The sequence below is a fragment of the Stenella coeruleoalba genome, assembly GCF_951394435.1.
Source record: "Stenella coeruleoalba genome assembly, chromosome: 14".
Lineage (NCBI taxonomy): Eukaryota > Metazoa > Chordata > Mammalia > Artiodactyla > Delphinidae > Stenella > Stenella coeruleoalba.
Window position 1 is genome coordinate 89,146,377 of NC_137160.1, and position 25,971 is coordinate 89,172,347.

Here is a 25,971-nt window from a genome sequence, read left to right on the forward strand (position 1 = left end):
TTCGGTATCTGCAGGGGGCTCCTGGAACCAGTCCCCCACGGACACCGAGGGACGGCTATATTCTAAGTAGTATCGTTTCAACATGTAGTCACTATGAAAATTATCCATGGGATATTCCAGTATTTTTGTACCAAGTCTTGGAAAGGCAGCGTGTATCTTACTCTGCCCTTATGCAGCCCTTCCCAGTAGAGACTGGCCTCAGACTGGTCCAGTGTGTCTCAGAACCGGCAGGGTGGGGAGGTGAGCTTCCCAAGTTCACTTTCTCCCCACACTTGCTCCTCTTGTTGGTTTCCTCATTCTCTCGCTCAGCCAGCCTTGGTTTGACCCCTCACCACTGGACCGCAAAGCCGGGCGCGTGTCAGCCTAGAACCTCCCCTTGAGCACCAGGCGTGTGTATCCAGGGCCAAGACCCTCCACTCAGATGCCACAGCCCCGCACTGAGTGAGAACAAGCCAGAACACAGCTCTTCTAAAGCTTCCCCGCACTTCAGTGGGGAGCCTTGCGTCTGCCCCAGTGATTGGGCCAGAAACGGGGCGCCACCTTCCACTGCTCACTCCCCTACCCAGGCCAGTCCTTTGCTTCTGCCTCCTACCTGTCCTTATGAGCAGGGTTTCAATAGAAAATTCAAATGGAAACAAAAATTCACCATATAGAATGTGTGGGGTGCAGCTAAAGCGGTGTTCGGGGCGAGACCTCCAGCGTCAGTGCGCGTGTTACAAAGGAAGACGGGTTCAATGAGATCGGTGACCTGAAGAAGCTAGAAAGAGAAGAGGAAGGAATCCTAAAGAAGAAAGGGGCGAATGCAAATGAGCGTAATTAGTGAGCCAGGAAGCAAACGACAGAGAAAATAAAGCCAAAAATTGTTTCTTGGAGAACATCAGCAAAATTGAGAACTCCCTAGTTAAGACTGATCAAGCAAAAAGAACGCAGATTACCAGTGTTAGGAACGGAAAAGGTAGTAGCACTGCAGGTGCTACAGACGTGGAAGGGATGGCGCAGAAACGATTTTATTCCAGTAATTGAACAACCTAGGTGAAATGAACAAATGTTTTGAAAAATACAACTTGCCAAAACCGACATAAGATGAAATAGGTGATCTGAATAGTCCTGCACCTGTTAAAGAAACTGACTTTGTCACCGGGTGCCGTGCCTACCCGTCACGGCCAGCCCACCGCCATCTCACCAGCAAAGAGAAGCTGACCTCGCAGTCGGCCCAGGGACTGTTCAGCGACCACGCCCGCGAGGCAGCGTGTTGCCAGTGCCATTTTCAGACGCGGGCGCTGAAGCAAACAACAAGCAGCAACAGCAACAACAACACGAGGAAGCATCTCTGTAACTTGCCCAAGACACGCGGGAAAAGTGGCTGAGCCAGAATTCAGACCAGCTGGCTCGGCTCCAGAGTCTCTGCCCTTGACCCTGACCTTTCCGTGGAAGACAACAGCAGCAGCTGGCCGCCCCCGTCTCCCTGCCTGTCTGCGGGCAGCGAGGTTCCTCTCAGGAGCTCATTTGAGCATGCCCTTCCCTTGCTGAAAGCGTTCTGGAAGGTCCCCTCCACCCTCGGGAAGTCCTGGCTCCTGGATATGGCCTGAGCTCCCCCTGCTCCCCCCGCCTCAGCCTGCCTCCCAGTTCACTCACCCTGTGGCTCAGCTCCCGCGCCGCCCACCCCTCCGCATACGCCCTCCCTCCCCTGTGCCCGTGCCCCTCACCCCCGCTTTTTTTTTTTTTTTTTTTTAATTTTTATTTTGACTGTGCTGGGCCTTCGTTGCAGCACGTGGGCTTCTCTAGTTGCAGCGCGCGGGCTTAGTTGCCCCGCGGCATGTGGTGTCTTAGTTCCCCGAATGGGGACCCAGGCTGCGTCCCCCGCATTGGAAGGCGGATTCTTAACCGCTGGACCACCAGGGAAGTCCCCCGTGCCCCTCTCTTTCAGCTCACCCTTCTGCGGTGTGGTGATGACCCGTTTCTCATCTGCACCCCTCCACCAGGCCTGGTAACCCCGAGGCTGGCAGAGGGCTGGGCCCCTGAAGCCTCGGTAAACGCCGAGAGTGAGACAGAGAGTTGCAGAGTCCTGGGCGCACCCCACGTTGGCCCGTCCGTCCTCCTCACCATCACACCTGTCGGCCGGGCCCACATTTGTTTGCCAGTTTGTTTAGGGGTGTTTCTGATCACTTACAAGACAGTTTCCAGACTGGGCCAGGTAGAGTCCTTCCAGAAGATTCACACCTGGCCTCTGGCAGATGAGCATTGTGGTGGGGAATAAGCTCTGACACCTACTAGCGGTGTGGCCTTGGGCAGGTGACTACCCCTTGGTGCCTCAGTTTTCTCCTCTGTACAGTGGGGTAATGACACCCCTCCCTAAGGGTTTTCGGTGAGTCAACTTAAAGTCAGAACCATTCTGGGTCCTGGCTAGCTGCTGTAAATGCCTGGCTCCTTTAATGTGCATGGTTTCTCCCACCTCCACCTGTTCTGAGGCCCGGGCTGCAGCTTGTGGGGACGGGCAGCCGCGGGGGGCTTTCCTGGGTCGTTCTTCATCCTCTCCCCCTCCCCCCCCATCATGCTGTCATCGTCATCGTGGGCTCTGCGCCAGCCTGGCTGGGACCACACACGCCGAGGTGCAGTTCCAGGGTTAGGCGCCCGGGCTCTGCAGTGGCCCCAGGCAGGGCTCCTCCTTTCAGATGGCCTGTCTCCTCGTGTGTAAAGTGGGGCTGTCAATACTGCATGCGCCTCAGGTTGCTGAGATGAAAAGCTGAGTTGGCGTGCACGGTCCGTGCTAGACCCGCTCGTTTGCTGCGCTTACCGTGGTTGCTGCTTTATCGTTATTCCCTGTAGAAGGGTTCCTCCTGCCTCCTGGGTGAGGCCTGGCCGGGCGAGGCTCAGCTTTGGCCTCCTTGGCAGGCTCACCTGGCCCCATCCTGCAGGGGGAATCCGGCGGCCTGGCAGGGCCTAAGGGCAGAGTGCTTGGCCTTTCCGCGGCTTTGGCGCCTGTGCCCAGGGCCTGCAACATGGGCCCCCACCCCAGACAGGACCCTCACGCGGATGGAGCATGGGGGACTTGCTGAGGGGCGCTGTTGAGAGGAGGGCGGAGGGGAGTGGACGCCTGGGCGCGGCCGGCACCCACCCCACGCCCCCGGCCCGCCGTGCTGTCACAGCCCGTTCGGCGTGTACTTCTTTGGGCTCTGTTGTCAGTCCCTGTCTGGGCCCGGGAATGCCTCGGTGGCTACGACACCCGTTGGAGTTCCAGACAGGCATGACAGGAGTGGGGAGATTTGGGGGTGACAACAGGCCTGCCTGGAAACGGAAGGGGGCTGCTTTAGACCAGGGGATCGGGGTGGCCTCACCCAGGAGGTGACCCGAGCTGAGGCCCGAGTGACAGAGCCAGCTGGCCAGTACCCTGGGATGGGGGTGGCGCAGGGCCTGGGCAGTGTGAATGCCACTTGCCCACAGAGGGGCCACTTGGGGGTTTTATGCCGCGCAGTGACGTGAGCTGAGTTATGTTTTTCAAAATTCACACTGGAGGAGGGCTGGGCGGCTGCGGGGAGGTGCTTGCGGCCTGACTTAGCAGACAGATGGGGCCAGCAGTGGAGCAGGCTGAGTGGAGGTGAGATGGAGCCCAGAGGACCCTGCTCTGGTGGCACACACACCCAGAGTCCACTGGCACGACTGGGGGCAGGACACGGCACACCACCCCTGTCCCCCAGCAAGAGGGACCACACTCAGGGCGTCGCGGACACTCACATGCACTTGCTTACGTAGAGCTCCCAGAGCCTGCTGGCTCCTCGGGGTGCAGCCTCAATTCAGCCAGCATCCCGTACACAGTCTGTTGCACGTCTCCATCCCCCATCTGTCCATCCATCCATCAGTCACCCATCTGTCCATCTGTCCACCCGGCCGAGTCCTGGGGAAGGACGTGGAGCAGCGGGAGGGGTGGCCAGCCTCCGAGGGCAGCAGCTCGCTCGCTGACCCTGTGCTGGCCGTGGGACCCTCCCCACTGTGCCGGGCCCCATGCCAGGTAGTGGGGACTTAGGACAGCCCCTGCCTATTGGGCACTCGCGGTCCAGCGACCCTGCTTCGCTCTCAGAGGGACACCTGGTGACGCAGGAGTGGAGGGAGCGTCGGGAAGGATCCTGGGAGAAGCAGGGCCCACGCCCAGAGCCGGGGCTCCTTAGGGCTGACTCCACGGTTCTGGAGCCTCCACCCCTTCGCAGCCCGGAGAACCGGCCCCCTCCCTCCCGCTTCCCCGGGTCACCCGGCGGCTGCAGTACCACACTTCACCAGCAGGCGCTGCTGTCAGTCGCGGACGCCAGCCGGCAATGCTGCACTTGGGGTGACCGTCCTCCACGCGGAGCTGGGGGGGGGGGGTGCTGTGCGCATGCGGAGGAGAGGCCGTGCAGGCCGCCTTGTCGGGTGGGGCGGGGGCCCTGACCTTCCTCGCCCACCCCAGCGTCGGACTCGCCCACCAGCCCCCTCGTGGGTGTGTTTGCACGGTCTGTGAGAAGGGCCCCTCCCTGGGCCAGCCTTGCCCTATGGCCCTGCCCAAAGCCCAGGCTTCCCAGAGTGGGAGGTGGAGCACAGACGTGGAGCTCGGAGGGCGGGGGCGGGGGGCTGAACAGAGTAAAGTATGTGATGTCCTCACTGCTGTCACGTGCCAGGCCGGAGGGGGTGCAGGTTCAGTGGGGTCAGGTGGCCCCCTGAGCGACAGGGAACGGGGTACAGAGCAAGTAGTCTGGGCGGCAAGGGGCTTCCTGGGCAGAGCTTGGGGTTTACAGCCCTGGGGTACTGATGTAGCCGGGGTGACAGAGGGGCTGGGGGCGGGGCACAGCCTGGGCCTCGGACCCTGCTGCAGTCCAGGCTTCAGGTGGACCGGACAGGCTGTCGCCCCCCACTTAGCTGTGCCGGGCACCTGCTCCGAGGGATCATGGAAGGCTTCGGAGCCCACAGAGCGCACTGGCCACTGGGGATCGGCTGGAACGAGCAGGGGCCGCGAGTGGGGGCGAGAAGGCAGATGGGTTCTCACGGATGAGCGCAGCTCGGCCTCCCAGTCCAGCCCGCGGGGGCCAGTCAGGGCCATGGGCTTGACCTATGGCTGCCCAGACGTCCTTGAGGTGCCCAGGGGAGTCACCTGGGGGGCCCAGGAGCGCTTGGTTTGCACAGGGGTTGGTCCCTGAGAGGAAATCGGGGTGCTGGGAGGAGTGGGGAGTGAAGGAGGAGGGGCCTCCGCTGCAGGCCTGGGTTGCCATGTGGCCCCGGCACGGAGAGGCCGGGAGTGTGCACGTGCGTGTTTGTGCGTGTTCGCTGAGCGGACACGGGACGGGGTGCCTGGGCTGTCGTGAGCCTGTTTCTGCAGGCGTGTAGTGGGGTTGGCCATGGCGGCACCGTTCCCGACTCCCTTCTCGCTGGGATGTGCCTGACCCTTGCCCCACCCCCCAGAGCCTGTCCCCCGACTGGTTTGAAGGAGACTCTGGGTGGCCTCAGCCGCAGCCCCCTTCCAGGGTTCCCCAGGGTCTGCACTAGGCCATCCTCCACCCCTTCCCCTCCCAGGCCCGCAGGTGTGGAGGCCAAGTGGGTCTCTCCTTATCCTGGAGGCCAGTGCAGACCAGCCGTGGGTCAGAGGGCACCTCCCACCGCTGGGGGGCAGGGGGGAGAGGCATGGGGCAGAGCCCAGAGCCCCTGAGAATGTGTGTGTGCTCGTGTGCACTCCTGCGAGCTCCACGGGCTGGCGCTCGTCTGCGGGCAGAACCGTCTGGTGGGGCGTGAGCTCCCGCAGGGGCTGTCGCGTGTGGCTGTCCGGGTTGTGCACTGCACAGCTCCAGGGCCGCCACCCCACTGTCGCCAGAGGTGGCGCGTGCATCTGCGTGCGCACAGCAGTCGGGTGTGCGGAGGGAGGGCGCCTCTGCTCCGTCTGCGCGGCAGGGCTCCATGGGTCGCGGGGGCCCTGTGTGCGCCCTGCTTCAGCCGAGGGTCTTGGCAGGGTGGTGTGCGTGCGGGGCGCCGGGCAGGTGTCAGGAGCAGGTGGGCGATGGTCGGGATGTGGGCAGGAGAGGCCGGGGTGGGTTCACGCGGGGCCGTCCAGGGGCTCTCAGTCGTCCTCGTATCTGTGTGCTCTGGTGGGCGCTGGTCTGTGAAGGGTCTGGAGTCCTCGTGAGCCTGCTCACTGCTGGAGAGAGGCGTGCCGGGTGCCCCCAGCCAGCCCCAGGGCATCCCAGGCCCAGGGCGTTTCCTCCCCCCACCAGGGGGGAAGCCACCTGGTGTGCAGCTTGAGGGGCAGCCTGGGGACACCGCTGGGTCCCACCTCTTGAGCCCCGTCTCAGCCGCACCCCCTGGACTGACCGCCCACTCCCCACGCTCTGGGGGTCTGATCACCAAGTGGAACCACATGCTGCCTCCCTGTGGCCAAGTGCGCTTGGCGGCCGGCCCGGGAGACAGACGCTTCCTCCTGGGATGTGCCACAGAACCCAGGGTGGGGAGGGGAGCCCTGCTGGCCGGAAAGCCCCGGACCCCAGGTGCTCCTGGGGTGCCTCAGTCTGAGGGTGGTGTCCTCTCCCCACCCTTCTGAGGGCCGTGACCTGACCCTGCCAGCTGGAGAGCAATGCCCTGCTTCCACATATCCACCCGTCTAAAGGGGAGTGCTGGCCCCGCCAGCCTGAGGACACGTTCTGGTGGTGTGCCACCTTGCACGAGCCGATTGTTGTGTGTTCAGGAATTTTGCACACCTCGAGGAAAGCCTCGTTGCTCCCGGCAGTGCCGTCCCCTACCCTTCCCGATAGCCTCGTGACCCACCTCCTCACCTTTCAGAGTGTCACCTTCTCAGTGAGGCCCTCCCTGGCGACCCTTCTTTGCTCTTCTTTGCCGTAGTCCTTTCAAAGCACCTGTGGCCATTGCCGACCGTGTGCTGACCTCTTTGTGGGCTTCAGGGGGCGGGGCTTGTGTCTGTTTGTGTTCATTGCCCAGAACAGAGCCAGCTCATAGGCACTCGGTAAGCCTTGGGTGGGTGGATGGATGGATGGGTGGACGACGGGTGGGTGAATGGATAGATGGATAGATAGGTGAATGGATGGTGGATGGATGGGTGGGCAGATGGATGAATGAGTGGACAGGTAGATGGGTGGATAGATGGATGGATGGATGCCTGGGTGAGTAGATGGGTGGATAGGTAGAAGGGTGAATGGATGGATGGCTGGATGGATGGACGGATGAGTGGGTGGCTAGATGGGTGGATAGGTGGAAGGGAGAATGGATGGATAAAGGATGGATGGATGGGCAGATGGATAGACCACAAGGCCCAGGGGTGGGCACAGGCACAGGGCCTCCCAGCTGCCCTACCAGGACAATCTGTGCCCAGGGAATCTGATGTTATCTCTCCAGCTCCAGCTAGAAATGGAGGCATGGCATCCCTGGCCTTCTGGCATAGCTGGCTAGCAGCATTTCTGAGCCGCTAGGAAGCAGACAGGGCTACAGGACAGCCAGACCCGAGCTTGGGCTGTTTGGGGTCCTGGCCTAGGAAGAGAAGGTGACCAGCCGTCCCAGTCCAGGGTTGGGGTGGTTCCCAGGGCACAGGACTCAGTTTTACAGGATTTTCTGGGAAATGGGGCTTTCAGAGCTAAAACCAACTGCCTGAGGAAGGATGACAGACCCCAGCCTGCCCCCCTCTGCAGGGCACCACCGAGGAGTCAGGATAAGGCATCCTCTCTGAGGCCCAGCTTAGAGAGGAGACAACTTGTGTGAATGTATGATGTGGAATGTGGCATCCTCCCTCCTCACATTTCAGCGGTGTGGGGGTTGTTCTTCAGCCTCTGCTTCCCCTCCCGCTTCATTGGGTGTCCTTGTGCAGTGAGCAACCTGCACAACTATACACAGCGGCCCTGCGCCAGGCCTTTCCTGTCCTTGCAGTGTCCCTGGGTCCAGCCTTCTTCTTCTTGGGCAGGGACCCTGCTCCGAGCCCAACCCAAAATACTGTCCCCAGCAGTGAATGTGGGGCTCATGGGGGTGATTACTAATGATCAGAGCTGTGAGTCCCAACTGGAGCCGCAGCAGAATCCCCCCGAGGCCTGATGGCGCAGCGGGTCTGCGGTGGGGCCTGAAAGTGCGCACTTGCACTAACGAGCTCCTGGGTCCCGCCGCTGCAGGTCCAGGGACCCCACTTTGAAAACCACTGGACTAGGGCGTTTGTTTTCTTGCAGAGGCTCCCCACCAGCAAGGCCGTGAGGAAGGTCCCCCAGGCTCCCATATTCCCTCCTTTTGGTGAGACCTGTCACGGGGTCCAGAGGCAAGAAAGGCCCATCCCTGCGGGGCAGTTAGAGCCCACTGGGGGCAGCAGGGACACCTGGTGGCTTCTCGGTGCTGGAGAAGGGTTCCGGCTCACAAGCAGAGCCTCTTACCCCCATAGTGCCTGTGCAGCTCTGTCGGCACCCCCATTTCACAGATGAGGAGACAAGCGCAAGCACAGTCAGAAGAGGCAGCGCTGGCCCAGGGGCTGCACGTTCACCGCTTGGCTGGGCACGATGGAGCTAGTGAGGCGGGGGTGCTCCTGCCTGGGCGAGGACTGGAACCCCACCCTGGGCCTGCCGTGGGGAGCGAGGGTGGTATTGAGGCGTGGGCTCCCCCGGCTGTGGCTGTTCCAGCTCCCCAAGAGGGGCTGCCCTCCCCTGGGTCCTTGCACCCAGGGCCCGGGCTGTGGGTGGTCACTGGTTCTGTGTTTGTCATTACACTCTGCTGGCCGCACAACGTAGGGGCCTGTGGCTTTGGGGAGTTGTGCCCCATCTCAGGGCTTCGGTTGGCCCTGGGGAGCAGGGGCTCTGAGGGGCTGCCTCGAGAGAAGCTTCTGGCTGAGCCCACCCTGGGCTCTGCAGGAAGAAGGGCGCAGGCCATAAGGCGTTTCCTGGGGACTCGAGAATATTCCAGAGCATAGCTGGTGCACCCTGCTGACCCGTCCTGGCCTTCCGCCCTGCCTGGGGTCTCCGGGGCTGAAGGATGCTTATGACAAAACGGCTGGGTGTGGAGGACGGGGCCTGCCTGACCCCATCGTGGTGCAGGTTCTGAGCACTCCTGAGCTCCGCGAGCTTGTGCACTGGGCTGGGAGGCCTGGGGGTGGATAGGAGGGCAGGACGTTCGCACGCCCTGCGCGGCCCCCAAGCTGCCCCACAGGGACAGGGGCCGTCCCTGGAGCAGGGGTCATCGGGTGCTAGGCAGCGTGCAGGCCGAAAACCACGGCCTCGGTGTGCTGCTAGGAGACGTCAGACACGCAGACGAAGGTTTAGGCTGTCGGTGCGTGTCCAGACGAAGCTGTGGGAATGTTCCAACACAGGGAGGCTGGAGAGACCGGGAGGTGGTGGGATGGCCGAGCTCAGTGGGTCCTGCCAGGAGGGCACCAGGAGCTGGCAAGACATGGGTGGAGGCTGGCCTGGTTCAGGGGTGGTGACTTCCTGGGCCAGGAAGGGTGGAGGTCTGGGGCTGTGATGTGCATCCCCGCCCCACAGTTTTGTGAGGTTTGAAACTATTTCCGAGTAAAAAGAAAGATGCAAGCGGGATTCTGCGTCCACTTTCCACACTGTCACTTAACCTCTCTAGGCCTTGGTTTCCTCGTCTGTGAAGTGGGCACAGAGCATCTAACAGGGCTTTTGTGTGAGGAGCAAAGAGCTGAGGGCCCGCCAGGTCTACAGAAATTCTGGCAGATATATGACGTGGCAGCACCTGTCCTAGCGAGCACTACTTGCTTCGTTCTGCAGATGACAGAACTGAGGCACAGAGAGGTTGAGTAATGGCCCTAGGACACAGAGCGGGGAGTGGCTCTGCAGACCTCGCAGCCCTGACTGCCCACCTTGGGTTGTGGTGAGGACTGAAGAGGCCCGGGAGTGATGTGCATGCCGGGAGCGGGGGTGAATTGCCGCCGGCCTGTCTTGACGCCCCATGACCGGCCCTGGTGGAGTGGAAAAGGGCAGGGCGGCCCATTGGCCCGCTCGCCATCCGGGACCCTTGACAGCCGTCCACTGGGCCAGCGGGAGGAAAGGACAGACAGAGCTGCTAGCAGTTTATGCTGCTGAGTGCCCGCCCTTTGCTCTCTGAGGCATCTCTTTCCCACTCTGGGTAGGAATGGGCGGTAGTGGGTTGTAAGTGTTTGGCTGTACCCCTGGCGCCCCCGCCCCAGGCTTCAGCCCAGAGGGACCGGGTCGCGGAGCGGGGAGGGGGTCGCGGAGCAGGGAGGAGGCCGAGCCCGGCTGTGCCCCGGCCACACCCTGCAGGGTGTTTGCTGAGCCCGTCTCTCCCGTTCCCCAGATGAAGGTCACCGTGTCCAGAGGGGGCGACCACAACAGTGACGGCGACAGCGTCCGAGAAGCCACCAGCTCCCGGAGGAGCAGTTCTCGGGACCAGCTCAGCGACGTGAGTAGCCCAGCCGCTCACCGGGTCCCTGGGGCGACTGCCAGACCAGCCCCCAACCTTCAGACACTGCAAGCCGTTTGCTTAGGGGCCCAGAGTCTCGGTTGAGGGTTTTGTGCTCACAGTTAGCATCTGCCTTCGTTAAAACATGATTTTTCACTAATTAGGGCTTCCCCGTTAGGAGAGATTTAAATGAGGAGCAACCATGAGGCACTGGCAGGGGCCCACGGAGGCGACCGTGCTGGGGTGCAGGTCCTGCATCCCGCTGGGGGCAGGCTCGGGGTTGATGCCAGGCTGGCAGCCGGCAGGGATGTGGATGGGGAATGACTCCCACAGATGTGTTTATTAAGAAGGGCAGGGGGAGTGTCCCTGGCCCGGTGAGTCGGTCTGGAACTGCAGGGAACAAGCTGGAAGCACTCCCACCTGCCCAGGCGGACCAGCCTGTCAGCTCGGGCTGGCAGTGGCGTGGGTGTCCAGCAGTCCAGCTCTCCGCTGAGGCAGCCACTGGGGGCCACGCGGAGGGGAGGGTGCGCCGCCGAGGCACAAGCTGGCCTGGGTCTGGGGACGCCCTTCGGTGTCCTGCCTAAAAGACGGGTCCCTGAGCTCAGGTCCCGGGGTGGGTGTTCTTGGGGCCCAGTGTGCGGATGACCCAGGCAGGCAACACACAGGAGCTCCCGCTGGGATTTGGCCCACCACAGTGGGGGTGCTGGGTAGCCCTCCAGGGCCCCCAGGTCTCCCTGGACCATGGAGAAGGGGATGGGCAGGTGATGTAAGGGCTAGGGGTGGGGACAGAGGGGCCCCAGGGGGAGGGAGGACTCAGGCAGAAGGGGCCCCAGGAGGAGGCGCTGCTCCGGGAAGCGGCCTTTGTCTTCCTGACCCCCAGCTGCAGAAGTGGCGGCAGAGCAGAGCTGGGTTTTCTGCAGGGCTAAATGGAACGAGCCGTCTCTCATTATCATTTAAATGGGGGCTGGGGGAGGGCGGGCACGGGAGGCCGGGAGGAGGGCCTAATTGCCGGGCTCCGATCTTGTTGCCACAAGATGGGAAAATAGGCTGGTAATTGTCTGGGGCCGCGGGGGCTGCCCTAGTTCGAACTCCTCTAATTGCCAGCCGGGGTAAATGAACGGAGACCGATTCTGAGCACAGCGCCGGCGGCGTGAGGGCGCAAGCTTGGGGGCAACTGTGGCACCCTCCCCCCCCCATCCGCAGGGTCTGGGACTGGGCCAGCCCTGGTGGTGAGGGACCCCCACTGCGGTGAGCTCGGCCTGGCAGACCCCAGGGGCTGGCCCGGGCCGCCAGGGTGTGCCTGGGGAGGGGAGGGGTGGCCTGGCCTCAGCTGAGCAGAGCAGAGCGGTCCAGGCTGCAGTGGTCACCCCTCCCAGAAGAATCTTGGCATCTGGACCTCAGTGCGGGCTGGACCCTGGTCTGTGGGTCCCACAAACCTCAGACAAGCCCACCCTCGCTGACTGCGCCAATGTCCCCCGCACACACACCTGCCCGGTCACCATGTCCTGTCCTCCTGGACCTCAGGGCTCAGCCCTGGTGACCACCGCCAGCCCTGGGGAGCTGGTGAAATGCACTTGACTGGTCTCTCCCGTCAGATCCGAAATGCCCTTTTGAACCAGAGGGAGCGCCATCAAGCATCGCTGGGGTCGCCCTCACAGGACCTCTGGGGTGGCTGCCAGCCTCCAGGCCACAGCTGACCCCCACATCTTGACATCTGAGGCCCCAGCTCCTCCCCCAGGAAGGCTTCCCGCTGGACCCTGTGACCTGGGAGGCTCGTGGGTGGTGAGGGAAAGGTCGACCTGAGCACAGAGAGGGGGTCGACCCCTGGCCCAGAACCCCGTGTGGAAAGGTGGGGTTGGTCCTCTGGGAGGGGCTGAGATCTGGCCAAGGGCTGAGCCCATCCCCGAGGAACGTGGGGAGACCCCGCTGGGCTGGACCACATCTCCAGGTCTGGGGGTGGAAGGCTCCTGGTGTGGGTCTTCAAGCCAGGCCCCAGGCTGATCTGGGCTCCATGGTGCTCGGCGTGGCCCCAGGCCAGAGTTCCAGCAAAGACCCCGGAGGGGGCTGCCGGTCTCTGCCCGCTCAGGTCCTCGGAGGAGAGGGTGGCCATCAGGGGCTGCCCCCGGTTCCTGACTGTCCTTCTTCCTTCCCTGCAGAGCTCGGCGCAGGCGGTCTCAGGCAGAGGTTACTCCGTAAGTCTCCCGCCCTGCTTCTGCTGTCTGCTCCCCGCACCCCGGCCCTCAGGAGTCCCGACTGTGCCAGGCGCTGCCCCCAGGCTGGAGGGGGGGTTGGTGCAGGTTGGGGGTGGGGCCAGAGTGGGCAGAGGCGGCAAGGGAGCATCCCTCCTGGGGTCCTGGCCCGCGAGGAGTGCGGGTGGGCCGGACACTCTGCCTCTGGGTCCTGTGGGGCAGCGCTTGGTGTCAGGGGTCCCACCCGTGGAGCAGCTGCCCCCCAGCGCCCTGACACCACCTCCCGGACCATACTTGGCCGGGCCGGAGAGTCTGGACCGGGACATGAGGCCCCAGCCCCTTAGCTGTCGTCTGGGGCCCAAGGGCAGGAGGGGGACGGCCTGCTGCCGCCTGATACTCCAGCCAAGGGGGGTCCCGTCCCTGTCCCCCAGCCCCCTCCTCACGACTGCATTTCATTTCCTCTTAAGTATCAGGAGGACTGTTAATGACACCATAAACCCAGAGCTCCGTAAAAGCCATTTCTGCGGATTTACAGCCGTTTTGGCTCGTTGGAGGGCAGGGGCCTGGGCTCCGCCCGCCTCATCCCCGCAGCCCCTGATTTACTGCGAGTTCCAGAGTTCCAGGGTTTGACAGGCAGCCTCTCTAAATCACGGGGGCTTTTTATAGGGTGTGTAATTAACCCATTAATTCCCCGGGTGGCAGGGACAGCCATGGATCCCTGGCCGTCCTCTCCCCCAGCTCCCCGACCCCCAGGGTCCGCTGGCCCAGGCAGCTCTGCCTTCTGCCTCTAAGCCCGGGCCAGGCCATAGCGTCTGCGAGCCTTTGACCTGGGGGGGCTGGACACTTCTGGGTGGTGGTCCCGGGTACCACCAAGGGGTGTCTCCCTGGGGAGGCCTCTGCCCTCCTTGGGCAGCCTTGGTGCTCTCATCTGTGGTCACAGTCATGGTTGGTGGCCCGTGCTGTCCCTTCCTCCCGTGGGCCTGGGCGGACCTGACACACCAGCATCCCCTGGAGCTGACTGTGTTGGCAGTGACATTCCAGCCAGGAGCTGGGCCAGGACCAGGGCTGTGGGAGATGGTGGGCAGTGTGGCGCAGGTCGGCATGGGGGCGAGCTGGCACGGTAATGGGAGCCAGAACACCCACCGGCCTGCATCGGCCCGAGGGTCCAGGAGTCCCGAGAGGCTGGGCCCAGGGACGCCTAGTGTGGAGCCTCCGGCTGGCTCTGAGATGCCTGGGGCAGCTGGGGTCTCCCTGCCCCAAGTCTCCTTGCCAGAGCTGCTGGGCGGCCCTTCTGCTTCCAAATCACCATGTGTCATTCGTGGTTTCTCCCCAGAACGCTGCTTTGAATGTTTCCTGGAGAAGAACCTGTAATTAACATGCCAGCTGCTTGCAGCTTAGCTCCGTACCGCCGCTGCACAGGAGTGACAGATGGTGGCGGGCAGGGGCCCAGCCTGCTGCTCAGCCGTGGGGTTCCTGAGCCATGTCTGCGGCAGCCTGCGTGTGCGCACCAGGCCCTGGCGTGAGCAGATGTGTCCGCAGGTCCCTGACGTGCGCCGGCCAGCACTGCAGGGCATGCGTGGTCAACCCGGCCCTGGTGGCACTCTTGCCCAGTTGGCGTGGTCGCAGGTGGGGCTGCCCCTGCAGCTGGAGGAATGGAAATGGGCCCGGAGGACCCTTGCCCAGCAGGCAGCGGCTCGGGGCTGGGGGCAGGCAGGCGGCTCTGCCAGGAGCCAGGGGGCTGGGGTTTGGAGGCCAGCTGGGCTGAGCTCAGGGCGGCTGCAGTCCTGCCTCTAGACCCAGATTTCACTGTGGAGGCCTCAGACACACCTGAGGGTGCCACTCAGGCTGGGGGCCGTGTCTGTGTGTGGCTCTCAGTGAAAGGGGAGTGTGTGTCGTGTACCCCTGTGTGTTGACATATGTCGGTCACATGCGCGTGCCTGGAGGCGGTGTCTCTGCGTGGCCAGGCGGCTGCACGCCTACGCGTAGAAGCGTTACGTGTTTCTCTCTGGCCGTCTGTATGTGTGTCTGGGTCTTGTCCTCTCGCATGTCTGTCTGGAGGTGCCCGGATGTGTCTGTGTTCGTAGCAGGTGGGTGTGTGCCACACGTGTGTGTCTGCATGTAAGTGTCCATCTGGGAGCCTGTGACTGGACGTGGCACGGGTGCATCTGTGCGTGTACAACTGTGATTCTGCAGTACGTGTGTGTGTGTGTCTGGCCACGTGGCATTGCGTGTAGGGGTGTACCTTGGCCTGTGTGTCCCTTGCCGTCTGTGCGTGTCTGCAGTTGGGGCCTCAGGCCCAGCAGGGGTCACGCTTGTCCTTGCCTCTCCCCGACAGCGTCCCCCCACCCCCATACTAGGTGACAGGGCGGCGGGGGGGGGGGGGGGGGCGTCTGTCACCTGACCTGGTTTATAGACCGTACTTAAAAAAGTTTAATTTGCCGAGATTTATCCCCAGCAAATCCCCAATTATCGTTCGTCCTCAACAGCGTGTGTCCTGAGAGCTCCGTGCAGCCTCCCCTGCCCGCCATCAGAGGTTCATTAGTGCCATCAAATTACTCAGAAAGTGATTTTCCTAATCTGACTGCTTGCAACCAAGGACACGAGGACTCGTCTCCCGCCGAAGCAGGGGACTTGGGGCTTTCCTGTATTAAAGAGAAATGGGCATCTAGACTCCCGCCGGGGCGGGAGGCCGGCCCTGCCCCCACCCCGAGTGTGCTGCCCGGGGACGGGAGTGGAGGACGCCAAGCGGCAGTGACGCCGTGCTGACCCGGGGCAGGTGTCCCATGCCACCCTCGGGGTGAACGTTGTTATCCTGGCGATGGCTGCCCACCCTGTAGATGAGGGCGCTGAGGCACGGGGGCAGAGAACCCGCTGCAGCGCCCACTGTCAGGAGGGGTCTCTGCTAAGGGACCCCCGGCCCTGGCCACACCTCGGCGTCCCTGCCGTCCCCTCCCGCCCAGCCCCGCCCGCCCCCGGCCCCTGCTTGTCACCGACGGGAGGAAGCCTGCCCGCCACCTCGCCCGCCTGAGCCCAAGGCGCAGCACCCAGCTGGTTGCCTTTGGCACCTCTCCCGCCCTCACTGGCCAGTCTCAGCTGAGCCGCCGTCCTCCCGCCCTCCCCTGGGCTTGGGTGCATTTGTTTCTTCCCTCCTCCCCTCAAGACGCCTGGGTTGAGGTCTGCTCTGCACCAGTCACCGCCCTTCACGGCAGGCTGGGAAGGAACCAAACAGCCAACGCCCCTGCCCCGGGGATAAGTAGCGTCCCTGTGGAGGCGGTGAGCGCTGCGGAGGAGTTTGCTTGGCGTGGCGGGAAGGCCTCCCCACCTCACCCTGACACCGGAGCGGCCCTGACACACACGCACACACAAGGAGCGGCCCTGACACACACGCACACACAAGGAGCGGCCCTGACACACACGCACACAAGGAGCGGCCCTTGCCGCGGGGCCCACGTGTGTCGTGTGTCGGGAACAGTGCGGGGGCGGTCAGTGAGCCTCTAACTCTGGTTCCCAGTAGAGTGGTGGAGGGCTGGGAGGAGGGGGCACCTGCCTGCACCCTGGCCTCCAGGATGCCCAGGCTTGCCTGGGTCGGGCGGGACCCCACCTGCCAAACACACACACACACACACACACACACACACACACACACACACACACACACACACACACACACACACACACACACACACACGAGGCACGGTTAGCTGATGGGCGTGACTGCCTCAAGGGGGTTTCCGGAAATGAACTCTGAGCTGTTGGCTGGGCTGGGGCTGCAGAGAGCCTGCCAGTCTCACATCACCTGTACTGCAGCGCCAGCCCCGGGTCTCAGGGACCTCCACACCTCGCGTTCCTGGCGCAAGTGGGTGAATAAGACGTGTCAAGGCCCAGCTGGCGCCCTGCCCCAGGGCCACGGGGGCGGGGGCTGCTGCGGCCTGTGGCGCGCCCCTGGCTGGTCCCTTCCCCTCGGAGCCTGGGCAGTAGGGCAGAGTTAAAACTAGCAGCTGGCGTGGCCCAGACAGAGCCGACACGAGGGCTGGCAGGCCCAGGCTGGCGCTGTGCCCAGCCAGCTGTTGCCGAGGACGTCTGTCTGGAGGGGCGGGGAGGGGGGCCGCCGGGGCTCATCGTCGAGGAAACACCTCGACATCTGGGGTCACGGGAGGCTCCTTTCCTCCCCGTTCTGGGGCTGGGTGCCAGCTCATGGCTGGTGGCCTCAGCTCCTCTGACGTGGGCCTCCCCGGCGGGCTGGTTGGGCTTCCTCCAGCGTGGTGGCTGGTTACCAGGGTCCCGAGAGCTTGGAGGAAGCAGTAGCGGTGGCGTGGCCTCAGCTCCGGGTGGCACGGCGTGGCTTCCTGAGGCTGTGTTGTCGTAAGCACCCCTTAGGCTCGTGGGGAGAGGCTGTGGGTGCCTCCCCTCTCTGGTCAGAGTGTCAGCACCTCATGAGAGGGGTGCAGGCACCTGGGCAGCCTGGGGAAGCACAGGAGCCCCTCCCCACTCTGACGAGGCCTCTCACACTCGGGGGCGCAGCGGCTTCCGCTGGGGAAGTCAGCCGTGCACGCGCATGTGACACTGGCATCAGCCCGCGCGCAACCCTGTGAGGTGCGGCGGTGGCCGAGGCCAGCTGCGCTCTAGCCACGACGGCAGGGCCGTGTCCCGTGCCCCGCGTGTGCACGCGCCCACCACCCTGTGGCTCCTGCCGGCCCTCCTCCCGGACGTGCTCGTCGGGGCTCCCGGCTCCACACTCAGCTTTCTGCCCTGCCACCCTCTCTGGCAGGAGCGAGCGGCACAGCCCTGCCTTCTGGGAGCCCCGGTCTGGGGCTCAGGAGGGCAGAGCAGGTGGCCCCCGGGGACGGGGTACCTGGTTGGCCGCCTGCAGGTCACTTGCTAGCTTTGCCCGTAAGCCAGGGGCGATCGTGGCTGAGATGAGGTGCAGCACGTGGCGGGGGACTCGGCTCTCGTGAGCCTTCAGGGGCGGGACGGCTGGTGGACGCGAGCGGCAGAGTCCTGCTGGCTGGCAGAGGCACCCGGGGTGCCCCTGGGCCGTCCTGAAGCCTGCCTGCCCCCGTGCCCACCGCGGGAGCGGCTCAGCGCCCTCAGCCCCTGCAGCGCCCACTGCACACTCTGGCGGCCCGGGCCTCCGCTAACCCGCCCCGCTGCCCCCTCGCAGCCCGCGGCAGGCTCCGTCTTTATGAGGCGGGTTTACAACATCCGTTACCCTGCTTCTCGGGCCACTTCCGAGCAGCCGTAATTTGTACAAAAGCAATAAAAGCCTGTCAGGCTTTCCCTGGAGCCGGGAACTGCATCCTCGTCCCACCACCGAGCACAGGACAGTCCTCAGCCGCCCGCTGGGAAGGGGTCGCCAGGGACGGCGGGTGTGCGGTGGGCAGTGTCCTCACCTGTGATGCAACCCCAGCCCGTGCCCAGCCAGCCTTCTGTCAGGAGGCACCGTCTGCCCATACATCCATCCGTCTGTTCGTCCATTCTTCCATCGTCTGTCCTTCACTTGGCCCACCTCTCAGGGTCCTGGGGTGCAGCTGTGCCCCACATTCGACCAGGCAGAGGACACGGAAGTCCTTCCCTGTGGGTTGATGGAGAGCCTGTGTCCCGCTGCCCCTGTCATCCGGCACCTCTCCTGGCCTGGCTTGGGGCAGGGGGGTCAGCACCGCCTCATCGGCCAGTTGTGAGGGGTTCTGAACGAGGCATGTGGGTACATCCGTGGTTGTTATTCCCAGGGAAGCAGACCGTGATGTGTTCGCCTTGGGAGCCAGGGCCAGGAGGGGAGAGCGCCCAGGACAGCCGGACCGTTCTTTGTCGCTGCCCTGGGTCGATGGGTGTGGCACCAGGAAGGGAATGGCCCTCAGGGCCTCTGCTCAGCTTCCTGGGAGCGGGCGCTGGGTGGGGGGCCTCTCTAGGCCGGGGGCAGCAGGTTCTTCCTAAGAGCGGTCTAGGCCCCAGATAGAGCAGGGACAGAGTGATAAATAAGAGAAGCAGGTGACCCGCACGGTGCTGTAGGCGTAGGTGGCGCAGGCACGGGGTGCTGGAATGGGGGGTGGGTGCTAGCCTTACAGGGGGTGCTGGTGTAGACGGAGGAGCGGTCAAGGGCTCGGGATTTTCCCGGCACGAGCGGCCCCGAGTGGAGCCGTGCGCATCTGACAGGTCTGCCTGCCGGGGCTTCCCGTGGGCGCACTCTGGGCCCCTCTGTCTGTGGCCATCCTCTGCAGGCAGCCGGGTCCTTGGCCCCTGACTCTGCTGCCCCGCACAGAGGTCAGCCTGCCAGGGCGCGGGGTGTGCAGCAGGCAGGCCAGGGCAGCATGCCCTCCCCCTGAGGGCTCCAGCGTCTGGGCCCCTCCGGGGTCCTGGGGACCCGGCCTCCCGGCCAGGAAACCTCCTGCGGCCACCCTCTGTCCGGCCAGACTCTGGGGTGGGAGAAGGAGGCGTCCCGTGCTCCCCGGGGGTCCCTGGCCCAACCTCTTGGCGCCGAGCCCGCGTCGCTCCCTCCGCCCCACTGCTGTGTGCTGCTCGTCCTCTCAAGGAGCAGCGCCCCAGCGTGTGCTGCGGGGAGGCCGTCTGCGAGCCCCCACGGGTCACAGTCCAGTTGGGGTGGCACAGACCTGGGCGGCCCCCTGCCTCTGGGAGCCCTTGGCCTCGGGGCGCGTGACCCGGCAGGACGGCTTGGCCCTCCGGTTGAATGTTCTGGCTCCTGGCTCTGCTCTGTCAGGAACACGCTGGAGCCACCTCCGGGAAGGCCAAGTGTGGCCCCCAGGTGTCGACCAGGGATGGCAGAGCCAGAGGCCGCTAGCCCCTGCCCGCCTGGAGGCTGCACTGCCAGTCCGAGGTCCTGCGAAGCCTTAGGGGTTGAGCGGCCCGCTGGGCAGGGCCTAGCAGGGTCTCAGGTCGGGAGAGGGGGTGAAGCCGCCGGGCTGGGTGCCACCCGGTGCCCCAGTCTTCTCATCTGTAAGACAGTGAAGTCCCGGGACCCGCCCCACAGGGCTGCGGGGAGAACCCGCGAGCCTGCCAGGCGCCTGCTGTTACTCTCTGCGTGCGGCGGGTCGCTGTCACACTCCACGTGTCTGCTGAGGGCACCACTGAGGCCTGTGGCCTCTGCGCCGCCCGCCCTGGGGGCACAGGATAGCGAGTCTTGGGGTCCCTTCCCTGGTGGGGAGATGGTGGGAGAAAGCAGGTACATCAGCGGCAGGTGCTTCCAGAGAGTGCTGGCTGCTGCGGAGGGCATCTGGGGGCAACTGTGCCAGCGGTTAGGGGCAGCGTCCCAGGAAGAGCCAGCAGGGAAGTCGGGCCAAGGGCACCCAAGCTGGGGTGCAGGTGCGCCAGGGGCCCGAAAGGAGGAAGGGAGGGGCCCGCCAGCCCATGGCTTCAGCAAGGCTCGTCCCAGCTGCCCAAACACATCAGGCGTTGGCACTCCTCTGGGTGGGTGGCTCCATGGGAGCTCTGGGGAGTGGTCAGCAAGCCGGACTGGAGGCTGGGAGGCCCTCTGCTCGCTGGGGGCCTGAAGCTTCAGGCTGGCTTGTCCGGGCCTCGGGTTTGACACGGGTGTGTCACCCTTGTGTATCTTGTGCTGTTGTCTGAGCAAGGGTCGGATTTAGTGGCAAGAGAGCATTCATTCGTGAGAAAACCTCAAGTCTCCGTGGCATTTTGCAACCATCTTTAAAAGGCTCCCCCCACCCCCCATTATTTTATTTCAAACCGCAGCAGACCCACGAAGAGGCATCAGCCCGCTGCAGAGGCAGGGGCTGAGACGCACGCAGCAGCCCGCCCAGCGTTATGGAGCCGCTGACGGGAGAACGCCCGCAGCTGGCCTTGCGGGGTCAGGCCTTCAGGGGGCCTTGGATCTGGGCCCCCCTTGGGCACTTAGCAGGCACTGCCAGGAGAAGCTACCCCGGACACCGTAGCAGCCCCTGCCCTGCAGGCACCTCCGTCCCGATGCCGAGCCCCTGGCCTCCGTACGGGGTCCCTCCCCTCCCCTGCTCTCCATGTGGAAGGCTCTGGGACATTCTAGAAACCACTGGCCCCCAGAGCTGTCTCGTCGTATCCCACTGCTTTGTGCACTCAGCTCTGGGCGTTCTGCCCCCGTAGCTGGGCGGCAGGCTGCAGGTGGCCTCACCCACACTCCTGGCTCCTGGGTGGGCGCAGACCCACCCTCTCCATGGCAGCTCGAGGCCCTCCACGGGGCTCTCCCTGTGGGATAGTGGGGCGGCTCGGGGCTCTCAGGGGGCCAAGGCAGCCCTGGGGCTGGCCTGGTGGCACGTGTGCCACTTTCCGTTGGTCGGCTCAGCCACGCCAGCCCAGGTCCGAGGGGAGGGGATGGGCCTCTGCCCTCGATGGGAGGGCCTGCTGCGGTGTGGCCCCGCCGCCTCCGGACGCCCCTCGCCAGGCCAGCGAGCTGCTTCTCACTCGTGTGTTTGTCACGGTTGCTAAGCAACCAGTTGCCCTGACTTAGTTGCTTAGGGCAGCAGCGCTCACCATGAGCGTCTCTGAGGGCGGGCGTTCAGGGGCGCTTGGCTGCGGACCTCTCCAGAGCACAGCCTTCGGTGGGGGGGCGGGGGGCGGTGAGGCCCAGCTCTGGGCAGCGTGGTCACTCTGCAGTGGGCTCTGGGAGGGCTCGTGGGGGCCACCACAGCCCCCTCCCCAGGTTCCTCCCCCGCCCCTCTGGACAGGCGGCAGCTTCTACCCCCGGCCCCACCCGTCCCGCCCCCTCGGCCTGCGGGGCGGCTGCAGAGGCGAGATGCGGCGGGCGCCCGCCCCTCCTGGCCCAGCCTGGGGTGCCAGCAGACCCTGAGCAATTCAGGCCCCTGGAGGCCCCGCCCCCCTCGCACGAGCCAAGGACTCTCGTCCAGTCTGGTCCTGTCCCTAGAGCCTGGACGCCGATGCTCTAGGGAACCCCTCAAGGCCACGGCCACATGTGCCAGGAGCCACGGCTGGAGGGACGGTCATTCTGGGGAGTGGGTGGGTGACAGGCAGGCCGCTGGGAGTGAAATTCAATTATGTGGAACAGGCGGGGCTGCCGGGACCCAGAAGGTTAGGAATTAATGTTAACAGCGTTCTGGTTAAGACTTTTTGTGTTGATAAATGATTCATAAGGCAGTTAGCGCTCTGAGTCTGACAACAGGAGAATATGTTAATACAGTCGACTCCAAAAAGGTCAGCGGCGGGCGGCAGGGGCCATCTTTTATTCATTCCTGACATGGGATCGTTCATTATTCCAGCCCAGTGAGGGCTGCGGGGAGAGCCGCTGATGAGAAAGGGAGAGCACGTTTGGTGTGACCCAGCGTCCTAGGCGTGGAGGAAGGATGGACCCAGCAGGCCCCAGCGAGGCCCCTGAGGCGAGCCGAAGGCTGCAGCGAGGCCCCGCCTGCTCCCCCGCAGCTCGGGCGGGAAGTGGGTCCTAAAGCGGTGACTGCTGGCCGTCCCCAAGTATTTGTGGCGCCCTCGCAGTGGGCCAGGTACCACTCCAGGCCCCAAGGTCAGAGGATTGAAGAGAACCCAGAAATCCCCGCTCTCGTGGAGGCCATGGAGGGGGGGGCAGATGGGAAAGAGGGGAAGCAAGTCAGAGGAGTGTCGTGTCAGCAAAATTGCACGGAGCGGATGAAGCAGGAAGGGGAGAGGATGTGGAGGGTGCCCTGAGGCTCGGGGTGCAAGGGTGCCATCCGAGGAGAGGCTCGGAGGAGGGGCCCGGCCTCTCCGGGTACCTGTGGCATTGGCGCTCCTAAGGGGAACGGAGTGCGTGGGACCCTAGCCATCAGGTGAGCGTTTGTGTGTCAGTGTGTGTGTGCTTGGGCATGTGTGCAGGTACGTGTACAGGTGTGTGCGTGTACACAACAGCGTGAGTACACGTGTGTACGTGCAGGTGTAATTGCAGTCGCAGTGTGGCCGGCCAGTGGCGGGGGGATGTCAGGGGAGCTGGTGGCCCGGGAGGCCTGTGGAGATTTGGGGACGTCACGTGTGCCCCGGGAATGAGGCGGATGTCACTCTTGGCTCTCAGCGGTGATGCGGCTGCTGCTGTGTTGCCAGGAGCTGCTGGTGGGGACAGATGAGGCATACAGCGGAGGATGGGGGCTGCAGGGGTAGACACGTCTGGCCCGTCTGGGGGCAGCAGATTTGCTAATCGGCTGGCGGAGCCTGCGCGGAGGGCTCAGGGAGGGCTCCCCGGAAGGACGGGGCTGCCCTCCGCGCCCCCTGTCCCCGCATCCTGCATCGCCCCTCACGGTGGGACCACATAACCCCAGCACAGAATTAGAAAGCAGAGAGTTCGGCCCTTGGTGAAACTGATGGGAAGAGAAGTTGCTGGGGGAAAATGACTCGTTCGTGATGTGAGTGCCAGGCCTGAGTCCTGGCGCGGATGCGCAGAGCAGAGGCCATGGGGCGCTTGCAGTGCGTCCTCATCGCTCTTGGAAAAGTTACCCACAAGGAGATGCCCCAGTTCTCCTTGGTATCTGTGGGAGCTGCACCGGGAGAAAATGAAAAGTAACTTTGTGTTTTTCGTAACAGGGTCAAGGCTCTGGTGATACTGAGCAGGCTGTCAGCTTTGTGAACATTCCAGAATTATGTGAGGCGCTAGGCAATGCTGTGGGTACGGCCCCCAGCACAGGCAGAGCCCCACTCTGTGTGACACCCAAAGCGCCCTCTGGATACCGACCCTCGAGACCCGTGAGGGGAGGAGGAGGGTGGGAGCGGCCTGTTGTCAGGGCCTAAGTCATCCAAATGCTCACTCGTTCATTCCCTGCCCGTGCTGTCCGGGGTCTGTGTGTACCCCACGAGTCATTCATTCATTCGTTCCCTGCCCCCTGCTGTCCGGGGTCTGTGTGTACCCCCCGAGTCATTCATTGGTTCACTCCCTGCCCGTGCTGTCTGGGGTCTGTGTGTACCCCCCGAGTCATTCATTCATTCACTCCCTACCCCCTGCTGTCCGGGGTCTGTGTGTACCCCACGAGTCATTCATTCATTCGTTCCCTGCCCCTGCTGTCCGGGATCTGTGTGTACCCCCCGAGTCATTCAGTCAGTCACTCATTCCCTGCCCGCGCTAGACTGCAGGAATGAGATCTTTGTACTTTTTTTTTTTTTGGCCTTGCCGCGTGGCATGTGAGATCTTATTTCCCCGACCAGGGATTGAACCCGTACCCCCTGCATTGGGAGCGGGGTGTCTTAACTACTGGACCACCAGGGAAGTCCCAGAATGAGATCTTTGTTCTCAGGGAACTTGGGTTTCACTGGAAGGAGGCTGATGATAAACAAATGAGCAACTAACTGAAGATGGCTGCAGGGCGAGGTCAGGACTGCATAGGCAGCTGTGGAGAACTGCACCCAAGCCCAGCTCAGGAAAGGGTGGGGAAGGCCAGCCTGGCAGGGGAATGGGGGGCGGGGCAGCAGGCCAAGTTGCACAGGCCAGGCGTGGGAAGGCCTGGAATTCTGTTCCAGGTCCTCCTGAGGTTGGCGGGTTGGGAGGGGCGGCTTTTGCTGTGCCCGCCTCCCCCCTCACTGGGCACCGGCTCCACCCCAGACTCTCCCCACTGAAGACAGACCACACGCTGGCCGCTCGGAAGCCGCGGCATCCACAGCGACAGCTCAGACTTGGGGCCTGGGATGAAGCCGGGCTGCCAGCAAGACCCGCACCGTGTCCCCGGAGGCTTCCCTCAGAGGCAGCTCTCAGCCGCGTCTGAAAGTGCAGGAGGGGCCCCAGCCCCCCACCCCGCTGGCTCTCAGGCCCCGCGAAGCCCTCGGCCAGGCTGCAGGGCCATCTCTTCTCAGCCAGGCTTGGCGGCGCTGTGGCCCCCAGAGCTCCACCCACTGCCACCTCTGGCTCCGGCTCCCGGCCGGCGAGGCACAGGCGCTCAGGCAGAAGCGGGGAAAGGGGAACGGGCTGCGGGGCTCAGTCCTCCTGGCCCGGAGGGGCCTGGGGCAGGCAGGTGGGCCGTGTGGGCTGAGCACCTGGCCCAGGCGGACTCGGGCCCCTCTGTCCCCTCTGCACCCCATGACGGATGGCGTCCCCACAGCGCATCCCTGCTCGGTGGTCTCCCCACCTTCTCTCTGCTCACAGAGGCAGTCCAGGCTCAGGCTGTTAGGATGCAGTAACTTAATTGCTCGTTAATTGAGTAATTAGTGCTTTGTTTTGCTTTAAAGCCTAAACACTCAGAAAAAGTGACTTAGCTGAGTAGATAAGAATGGGATTTTCAGGATCCACCATCCAGGCATCATGCCTAGTTAATCAGGGCCGACTGTGACTTCCTGGGCCGAGGGGGCCAGGGGCTCTTTGAGGGACAATACTGGGACCTCAGTCCAGTCTTGGCCACCACGAGGGAGTCGCTGGCGTGGGGCCCTGACGATATGGGCCAGGTTAAGACTGTGGGTTCCGGAGCCCTGCTCACCCACCCTCCAGCCATGCCCTAGGAGGACTCCCAACCGCTCTGCCTCAGTTTCCCCGTCCATAAGCAGGTAGATCTGTGGCGGGGCCTAGTGAAGTGTGTGGAAGCAAGCCCAGTGAGCAAACACAGCATCAGCCCCGTGCCCTGTGGTTTTCTGGGCCTCTGCCTCTCTTCTGCCCCCACTCCTGCCAGCCCTGCGGTCCCAGGGCTTGCCTGGGGTTCTAGGGCAGGTGGACAGTGGCACAGGGCCATTTGGGGCCCGGACCCAGCTCACAGCCCCTGCTCAGTGGCCATGTGGCCGCAAATAAATCCCTTTAACCTTTGAGCCTCTGCTTTCTCATCTGTGAAGTGGGCTTATGCCATGGTGAGCACTGGTGGCTGCGGCCGCCCTTGAAAGGAGGGTGGTACCAGCCTTCCCCAGCCGTGAGCCCAACTTCCGGCACTGCAGAGCCGGCCACCCGACAACCCCATGGGCACCCCATTCCGCAGATGAGACAGCAGAGGCCCCAGCACTGCCCTCCTGGCACCCCCGCCCCCGAGGGCCCCCAGGGTCTACTTCTGACAGGGAGGGGGTGCCTGGCTGAAACCCTCAGCCGCGGTGCTCCTTTACATGTTGGAGGTGCGCATACAAGGATGAGAAGTGGCCTTCCCACTGCAGAGCGTAACCGAACAGCGCCGCCTCTTCCCAGGCTGCCCGCGGCCCAGCGGGGCTCACAGCGCCTCGCCTGCCTCTGTATTTTCGCTGAGTCGCTCAACTGGCATGTGTTCTACATCCTCATAGGGCGTTTGCAGCAGAAGCGAAGGTGACACTTCCGCCCGGGCTGGGGTCCCTCTGCTCCCCAGACAGTGACGCCCCTCTCTTCTCCCCCAGTTCTTCCAAAGCGGCTCCAAAAAGCAGAGTGTTTAATAAGCTGGAGCTGATGTGCGGGCCAAGGGCGGGCACCCCGAGCGCACGCACGGACCGTCCACACAGCCACCGCTCCTGGGCCCGCGTGGCCCCACGGCAGGTCGCCTGACTGTTCAGGTGCCACACACTAGTGGGA

General features: G+C 63.8%; 1 protein-coding gene across 6 annotated transcripts in view; it reads left to right on the plus strand.

Annotated features, from left to right (window-relative positions):
* The window catches only part of FBRSL1 (fibrosin like 1), an 86,920-nt gene that overhangs the window by 21,796 nt on the left and 39,153 nt on the right, over nt 1–25,971 (plus strand). For all 6 annotated transcript variants that reach the window (XM_079942633.1, XM_079942634.1, XM_079942636.1 and 3 more), the window contains exons 3-4: nt 10,267–10,371; nt 12,528–12,563. In XM_079942633.1, the coding sequence (XP_079798759.1) occupies nt 10,267–10,371; nt 12,528–12,563 (141 nt within the window). The remainder of the gene's footprint in view (nt 1–10,266; nt 10,372–12,527; nt 12,564–25,971) is intronic.